Raw genomic sequence first — 7,666 nt, 5'->3', positions numbered from 1 at the left:
CAAGATGTTGCTGCCCTTACGTCCCTGTAAAAACCAAACCCGGCTCCGTGACCCTCTCTGGAGCATCTCGAGTATCTTTGGCAGCACAAGTAGGCGCAGGGGCGCAACATAGATCTTTTACGGCATTGCCGTCATCCTGGAACTTGTGCAGTCGTTCCTCGAACTATCTTTTTCGAACACTGTTGACTTCCTATAAACGCCAGGCGGAAGAGAGGGGGGGGGGGGGTGGGGGGGGGGGTGCTTCTGTGCTGCGCGCGAGAAGTTGGTCGAACGACCAACGAACGATGTTCGAAAGGGTTTGGAGAGGTGAGAAGTCAGCGACTATGGTTGTTGGCTATTATTGTGGTTGGCGAACGATTATTGTTATTGGCAACGATTGGCTGGCGAGTGTGTTTCGTCGTCGCTGTTTTTTTTGGGGGGGGGGAGGAGGAGGGAGTGATGCGGGGAGGTTTGGGAGCTGGAGGGCTTTGGGTGAAGGGGGATTAGAGATGAGGGGGAGGAATGGGGGAGGGGGGAGGAAGGGAGGGGGAGGGGCATTCGGGTAATCGGAGGATCGCTTCATGGGATCTATGGGTTGACGGGACGGAAGCGGGTGCAATGATCGTCAAAGATCACACACATGTTGTGGTGAGTTCGGCTGTGATGCCAAAGGCACGAGTTATCGACGGCTGCTGGGCGGTAGCAAGTTAGCATACCCACGATGAGCGACTGTTGCCTGTGCTTACATGCGCATTCGTGTGCGTGTGGGCTTGCGTGCGGATCTGAGTCATAGGAGGCGAGATCGGTACCTTGTGCAGCTGGCCAATGCAGCTGGTCGGCGCTGTCACTCACGCCGACAAAAGTCAAGGGAACGATGCCATCGAGACGGGAGCCATCACTCGTAATCACTGCTCTCTCCGAGTGCTAGACATGGCTGGTGCTTGTTCGGCGAGGAAAGGCGTGCTGGACTTGCCGGATGAGGTCTTAGCGTACGTGATGAGTATGCTTCCGGCGTCGACGCTGCTTGCGCTGGGCGCGACATGCCGGCGGTTGCGGCGGATCGCACACGACTGGAGTGTGTGGCAGGACAAGTCGCTAGTGATGGCACGAGATGTGACAAATGAGCAGCTGGTGGCGGCAGGTCAGGCGTTGGGCGCGGCGCTGGATCGGCTGCGGATGGTCAAGTGCCGCGCGCTGACGAGGTCGGGCTTGGCGCGCGGCCTAGATTTGGGCTGGACGCGGCTGACCGGCCTCGACCTCTCGTACTGCCGAAGGGCAGTGACCGACGATGTAGTGATCCACGCGGTGGAGCAACTGCCACGGTTGCATGCGCTCTGGATCCGTGGGTGCATCGCGGTCACCGACCACGCGCTTGTCGCTCTAGCCGACCTGGATGCGATGCCGTCGCTGCGGGTGCTCGATCTCGGCCTCTGCACGAGAGTCACCCATCGTGGAGTCCGCGCACTGCTCTTCAACTCAATTCTGCAGTCCTCTCTCGAGTGGCTCTCACTCTGCAACGTATGGCGGGCGATCAACAACCCGAAGATGTTGATTGCGCGATGTTCGAATGGGCGCGAGGTCGTCCCGCGCCTCCCGCGCCTCCGCGTTCTTGATCTCGGCCTCACCCGAATCGACTGGTCGATCTCGCTTGTCCGTGTCGTTGCACCCAACCTCGAGCGGCTTTTGATGTAGCGCGCGGGGGGAGGGAAGGGTGATCCGCATTCCGCTTGCAGCCTGTTTTCATAACTCTTAACGGTTCGGTCGGTCGGACGTGCTGTCGCGCATCTCAAAGTGAACAACTCGATGATGCTTAACTTCCAGGTCACGTGGCCGACGCTGCGCGATGCCTTTTTGGCGTGCGGCTTGAGGTGGGAGGCGCGCCCGCACGTGATGGCGCCCGACATGTAGACGCCCGCCTGAAGGATGCTCAAGTTGCCGTCGCGGTGGCAGACACCTGGGATCATGAGCGAGGCGCGCGAGGTGCCGAACAGCGCCGCTCCTCCGGATCGGCGGGCGCGGACGGTGCGGAGCTTGTCGTTGACGACCCCGGCGACCGGGAAGGAGAGCATGACAGAGTTGAACACAGCGGCCAGACGAGAGAGCGTGAGGATGTTGTGGATCTTCGTGCGACGGACGAGCTTGCCGGTTGGCGTGGCCGCGCAAGTGGTGGCACGCCGTCGTGTACTGGATTCTGGACGCCGCGCCCATCAATGCATGCGTACGGGCTCTACGCTGACGCGAGCCGTACCGTAAAGGATTCAACGTAGATGACAGGGGCGGAGCCGGCGATAGCGTATGTTAGACGTCGATGACAGGGGCGGAGCCGGCGATAGCGAGTGATGGTGGTGTTTGGGGAGGTCACCGGGCGACACTCGTCTGCAGCTGAGACTTGAATTTAGGGGCGGAGGAGGGGAGGGAATGGCAGGAGTGCGACTGGAGCGAAGGGATGGCGAGGAGGGAGAGAGGACAGCAGTATGGATCGAAGCTGGATGTTCTATGGTGTTTGGAAGGTCTAAGAACCTCCCCAATGGAGCTAGGATTCCTGACGGGCGGGTCTCTGGTCGTCATGTGACCATTGCTGTCAGCGACGATGGCTCGTCTGCCAGTGTCACGGATGCCTCCACCAATGGAACCTTTGTCAATGATCTCCGTCTCGCTCATGGCGCATCGCATGCTCTCAACTCGGGCGATGTCATTTCTCTCGTCGCTCCGCAAGTTGCCACAAATGACTCGCCCTCAGCTTGTCCTGCTGCTGTTTGGTCGGTCGTTCTTGTCTCCAAGAAGCGCCCCAGGGTCTCTTCCGATCATGACGATCTGGACGCTACCTTGGAGATGGCGTCAACAGTGTCAGACGACGGGAGCTCGCCCTCGCCGCAACTTGCAGCCACCGAGCCGCCGCCGGCCAAGCGGGCAAAGTCGCTCGCAGGGGCCGCCGCTGAGGAGGCGGCGGCGGCGGCGGCGGCGGCGGAGGGAACGCCGTCGCAGATGCCACACCATACGCCGAGCTGCTCACCTGCTCCATCTGCCAAGAGATTATGCACAAGGCCATGGCGTTGGTCCCGTGCATGCATAACTTTTGCGCCGGCTGCTACGCCCAGTGGGCAAAGAACTCGCACGAGTGCCCCATGTGCCGGGCCACCGTCTCGGACGCCGCCGACAACCACACTATCCGCAACCTTGTCGAGGCCTTTCTCAAGGACCACCCCGACCAGGCGCGCAACGCCGATGAGCTGGCCGCGCTAGACCGAGCCGCAAAGAGTCTCGTCTCGCGTCGCTCGCCGCCGACCTCGCCGTACCGCTCGCGGACAGCGGCAGCCGCTGCGCTCCATCTCCACCACGGCCACGACGAGTACGACGAGTACGACGAGTACGAAGGCGAGGCGTTGCCTGGAAGCAGCGCACATCCTTCGGGCCACGCATGGGGTGGACTCACGTTTGCCTTTGGCGCACCGCCGGTGCCGGCGGCGGCCGGCGTCACCAGCTCGACCGCGTCGTCGGCCGCGCCACCTCGGGTCTCCAACACTCAGTGCCGCGAGTGCCGCGCTCCAGGATCGAGTGGTCATCAGTGCAGTGGATCTGATCCGACGCACCTCACGTGCTCGGTCTGCCTCGAGCTCCTCCCGAAGCGCACCGACGAGGCTGGGTACGACGGCCCGGCCATCCAGTGTGCGCTCTGCCTCACCCCGTTCTGCGATCTCTACTGGGGCTGCCGTTCACTGCTTGGCCAGGGTGCGCTGCGCGCACTCGGCTCATGGGAATTTCCGCGGCTCCCGGCCCACGTTCTCTGGGACAACCTCGTCGAGATCAAGTTTCTCAACGAGTACATGGCGTCTGCCAGCCTCTCAGTCGATGGGCTGTGGCAGGCGGTGCTCGGCGGGCTCTCCGCCGGCAGCTACACATACTCGCCAGACGGAGCTGGACCTGCGGTCGGCATCACCGAGGCCACCGCCACATGCCACGGATGCGCCTCAAACGTGTTCCGCGACCTCATTCCGGACTACCTCATGTCGCTGCCGCGCAGCGCGCTGCCGGCCAACGCTACCTCACGGCCAAACTGCCACTGGGGCTCGGCGTGCCGAACCCAGAGCAGGTCGGTCGGCCATGCCAAGCGGTACAACCACGTGTGTGAACAGACTAAGTTTGCTTGAGCCGCCTTTCAGTGGCATCTACAGCGGCTGGACCGCGATGAGCGAGAGCTCGCGAACAATCACGGTAAAGTCGGGCCGGTCGTCGGCCGACGCAGCCCAGCAGCGCTCGATGAGCTGTGTCAGCGAGCTTGGAGTGTGGGCCGGGATTTCCGGCCGCTCGCCCTGCATGACCACCCGCCAGGCCACCTGCATGGGAGTAAGGCCCGGAAACGGGTCGTCGCGAGTGTAGAGCTGCCAAAGCACGACGCCGAAGGAGTAGACGTCGACCTTGGTCGAGATGGCGTGGCCCTGGATGAGCTCGGGCGCCATGGTGACTGGCGTGCCCATGGCCTGCGAAACCTCGTTGAGAGAGCCGGTGCGGACGCGCGAGAGGCCAAAGTCGGTCACCTTGACCCGGAAGGTGTCGTCGACGAGCAAGTTGCGGAGCGCGAGGTCGCCGTGGATGAGCCCCTCGGCATGGATGTGGAGCATGCCGCGCGCAGCGTCGAGGCCCATCCGCACCCGCTCCGGCACCGACAGCACCTTGTCTGGGCTGCGGATCCAATACTCGACGCTCTTGTTCGACATTAGCTCGGTGACAATAAAGTGCGCAGTCGGATGCATGCACGCGCCGAGAAACTGGACTACGTACGGCGAGCCGCGAAGCCGTGCCACAATCGAGATCTCGCGACGGAACGTCTCCAGTCGCTCCTTTCCGCCCATCTCGGCGTCAAGGAGTTTCTTGATGGCCACTGGCGCAGCTCGCCACTCGCCCGCGTGCACCGCGCCAAACGCGCCCGAGCCCAGCAGCTCGCCGAAGGTCACCTCGTCCGGGAAGATGTACCACGGCTCGCGCATGGCGTTGTGGAGGACGACGTCGGCGTCACCGTCGCCGGTGGTTACGGCCTTGTGGCTGCCGGACGACGACGCACCGGCGTCGTCAGCACCCTTGCTCTTGCCGGCTTCGGCCCGGCGGGCTCGCTCTGCCATCGCGGCGGCCCGCTGCGCCAGGCCAAAGAAGGCATGGAAGCCGGCGCGAGCAATAGCGACGCACTCATCGGCCCCCATGAGCTCGAGGTCCGACACACCGTTGGCATCGTCGACCACCGCGTCGGCGGCGGCCGAGACCCGGATGCGGGAGACGAGCCGCGGTGCCGAGCTCCCACCGGCGACGGCGGCGGCGACGACGCTGCCAGGCGAGGCAAACATCGACTGCTTGATGCGGGCTTGCGGGAGGGAGGCGGCCCAGATGCGGACTTCCTGGACGTCGCCGTCAAAGAAAGAGGCCGGGACGCCGGCGTCGAGCACGCCGCCAATGCAGAGCGGGATGCCGGTGGCGGCGTTGTGTGGGCCCCACGACATGGCAGCCTCCTCCTCGCCGTTGAGGTAGAGCCGGACCCACATCTGGTTAAAGGTGACCGCCACGTGGTACCAGCGGTTCACAGCGAGAGTGGTCGTCCCGTCGAGCACGTACGGTTCGATGTTGCGAAAGACGCGGAGGACCGAGTCGTGGAGCTCGAGCGCATACTCGGCGCCGACGCCGCGGTCAACCTTGGCCACCAACGTGCCGGAGCTCGACTTAGTCCGCGGCCTCAACCAGGTCTCGATGGTGTACGGCTGGAGGCCCGAGAATGAGACGGCGGACGCGGCGCGGGCGATGATCAGCCCACCTCTGCCTCCCTCGGGCGGAGGCGTAAAGACGGCCGAGTGCCAGCGACCGGTCCCAAACCGGGCCACCATGGTGCGCCAGACCGAGCAGACCTGTGCAGCTGCGGCGGTGGTGGCATCGTCATTGCTGAGGAAAACGCCAAAGAGACGCTCAAAGAACTTGGTTGGCAACGCCTGGTACGCCGGCACCACAAACGAGGTCTCGGACGGATCGTCGAGCCAGTGCAGGAGCAGGGCGAGGATGTGCTTGCACCGGCCGGGCATGTCGGTCGATGCAGACATACAGTTGCAGTTGGCATGAGTAATGGCCACAAGGCGGCCGGTAGGGTCGACCTCGTTGGGGTCAAACCGGACCCGGACGCTGTACGTCTCGTTGCGCGAGCCAGTGCATAGCGCCGAGAGCATCGGCCCGCGCCGGTAGCGCGGGTGCATGGCGGCCGAGGCAACAACCTTGCGTGCCCGCGCCATGTACTGCGGTGAAGCCGCAAGGCTCTCGACAAAGGCCTCGGAGAAGAACGGGACAGAGCCCGAGGTCTCCGACTCAAACGGCGCCCAGTCGACGCCCCCAACCTCGCTGCTCCCGTTGTCATTGGGCGGCGGCAAAGTGGTCGCGGAGGGAAGCTGCTGCTGCTGCTGCTGCTGCTGTTGTTGTTGTTGCTGCTGCTGCTGGGGCGGTGACGTGGGCAGCGGCGGCTCGCCGACAATCAGCATGCCAGCTTCGATCGCAGCGCGCTGCCGCTGGTAGGCGGCAATGTGCCTGTCTGAGCGGGCGACCTTGGCCTTGTTGACGGTGTGGCGGTAGAGGCGGGCACCCATGCGGGCCTCAGACCAGCCACGGGCCATCAGACCCTCGAGGCGCTTGTCGAGTGCAGCGTACGCCCGATCGATCGACTTGTAGGTGACGATGCGAACTTTGCCTGCAGTGCCGATGGCACCTTGCGCCACCGTGAGCACGGTGTTGACCAGTGTCAGCCGAACAAATTCGTATCGCTTCCGCCTGTTGTCAACATCTTCCAGGTAGTGCGTCACAATCTCGTTTTCCATCGCCGCCAACAGCAGGGTGTGGACTTGCTCGGCATCGTCGGGCGTATCGTCGAGCGGCGTGGCGCCAAACGAGTTCCGCAGCGTCGGTACAGCGTGGGTCTCCAGCAGCAGCGCCACCGCAGCCGGATGATTAAAGTGTGCCGCAAGATGAAGCGGGGTGTTTCCGGCGGCATCCGGAAAGTCGGGCGAACCGCCAGACTCGAGCAGGATCCTGAGGATGTCAACACGGCCGTGATGCGCAGCAACGTGAACAGCGGTATTTCCATGGGTATCCGGCGATCCTGGAGCGACACGAGTCGACTCGATCCACCACCGCACAGCCTCAACATCATTATCAGCCACAGCCTGCCACACCAGCACAGACGGTGGCGGTGCCAGCAGCTTGGCCGGCGCGATGTACTTTGCCGATGCGCCCGGAGCTTGCGCGTTCTGCTCCTGAAACTGCGGCGCACTCGATGTCGACCATTCACGTCCTTGATTACCATTGTTCGCCATCGGTCTTGTCATAGGTGCGCTTGTGGATGCGCGGACGTTGTCACTGTCACTGCCATTGCCCGGTGCCGAATCGCGACCTTTCCATTGGTCCCCTCCTGTACGGTCCATGGTGTTGGAGGGGGGGGGGGATACACAGGCAGACGGAGTGTGTGTATGAGGGAGTGTGTGTGTGTGTGTGTGTGTGAGTGTGTGTGTATGTGCGTGTTTGTGCGAGCGGTGTATGTGGTGGCATGGGTATGGGTGTGTGTGTGTGTGGTGAGGGGCAGGAGGTGCGCGCCTGCCATGACAAATCCAACGTTGAACAATCGCAAGAGTCTAACAATGGGACTACCCATGGCCCATCGAAAGCCCAT

General features: G+C 63.2%; 4 protein-coding genes across 4 annotated transcripts in view; 1 reads left to right on the top strand and 3 right to left on the bottom strand.

Moving 5' to 3' along the window:
• Positions 1 to 621, bottom strand: part of AMSG_06806 (uncharacterized protein) — a gene marked incomplete at both ends in the record, with an annotated part of 2,506 nt that extends 1,885 nt beyond the window's left edge. The window contains one exon of the mRNA XM_013901415.1: positions 585 to 621. Coding sequence (XP_013756869.1) covers positions 585 to 621 — 37 coding nt within the window. The remainder of the gene's footprint in view (positions 1 to 584) is intronic.
• Positions 622 to 1,728: 1,107 nt separating this feature from the next.
• Positions 1,729 to 2,048, bottom strand: AMSG_06804 (uncharacterized protein; the record flags this gene model as incomplete). The annotated part of the gene is made up of 2 exons (XM_013901414.1): positions 1,729 to 1,753; positions 1,795 to 2,048. The coding sequence occupies 2 exons, from the start codon at positions 2,046 to 2,048 to the stop codon at positions 1,729 to 1,731; spliced, it is 279 nt and encodes a 92-aa protein (XP_013756868.1).
• Positions 2,049 to 2,620: 572 nt separating this feature from the next.
• AMSG_06803 (E3 ubiquitin-protein ligase CHFR) lies at positions 2,621 to 4,221 on the top strand (the record flags this gene model as incomplete). The annotated part of the gene is made up of 2 exons (XM_013901413.1): positions 2,621 to 2,738; positions 2,920 to 4,221. 2 exons carry the CDS (start codon positions 2,621 to 2,623, stop codon positions 4,125 to 4,127), a joined length of 1,326 nt encoding a protein of 441 aa, XP_013756867.1. The 3' UTR covers positions 4,128 to 4,221.
• Positions 4,102 to 7,528, bottom strand: AMSG_06802 (TKL protein kinase). The gene is made up of 2 exons (XM_013901412.1): positions 6,454 to 7,528; positions 4,102 to 6,348 (listed from the first exon to the last, which is right to left on the bottom strand). Exons 1-2 carry the CDS (start codon positions 7,419 to 7,421, stop codon positions 4,146 to 4,148), a joined length of 3,171 nt encoding a protein of 1,056 aa, XP_013756866.1. The 5' UTR covers positions 7,422 to 7,528; the 3' UTR covers positions 4,102 to 4,145.
• Positions 7,529 to 7,666: the final 138 nt, after the last annotated feature.

This window comes from Thecamonas trahens, assembly GCF_000142905.1.
Source record: "Thecamonas trahens ATCC 50062 unplaced genomic scaffold supercont1.29, whole genome shotgun sequence".
NCBI classification, from domain to species: domain Eukaryota; order Apusomonadida; family Apusomonadidae; genus Thecamonas; species Thecamonas trahens.
Note: the sequence above shows the minus strand (reverse complement) of the source record. Positions and strands in the feature narration are given on the sequence as shown.

Excerpts from the sequence above, each read along its gene's own strand:
- AMSG_06802 (XM_013901412.1), bottom strand. The coding sequence starts at position 7,421 with ATGGACCGTACAGGAGGGGACCAATGGAAAGGTCGCGATTCGGCACCG. Across the intron at positions 6,349-6,453 it reads GGCGAGCCGCCGCTGCCCAC|CGAGGTTGGGGGCGTCGACT; the intron begins GTCACCGCCCCA and ends CAACGGGAGCAG.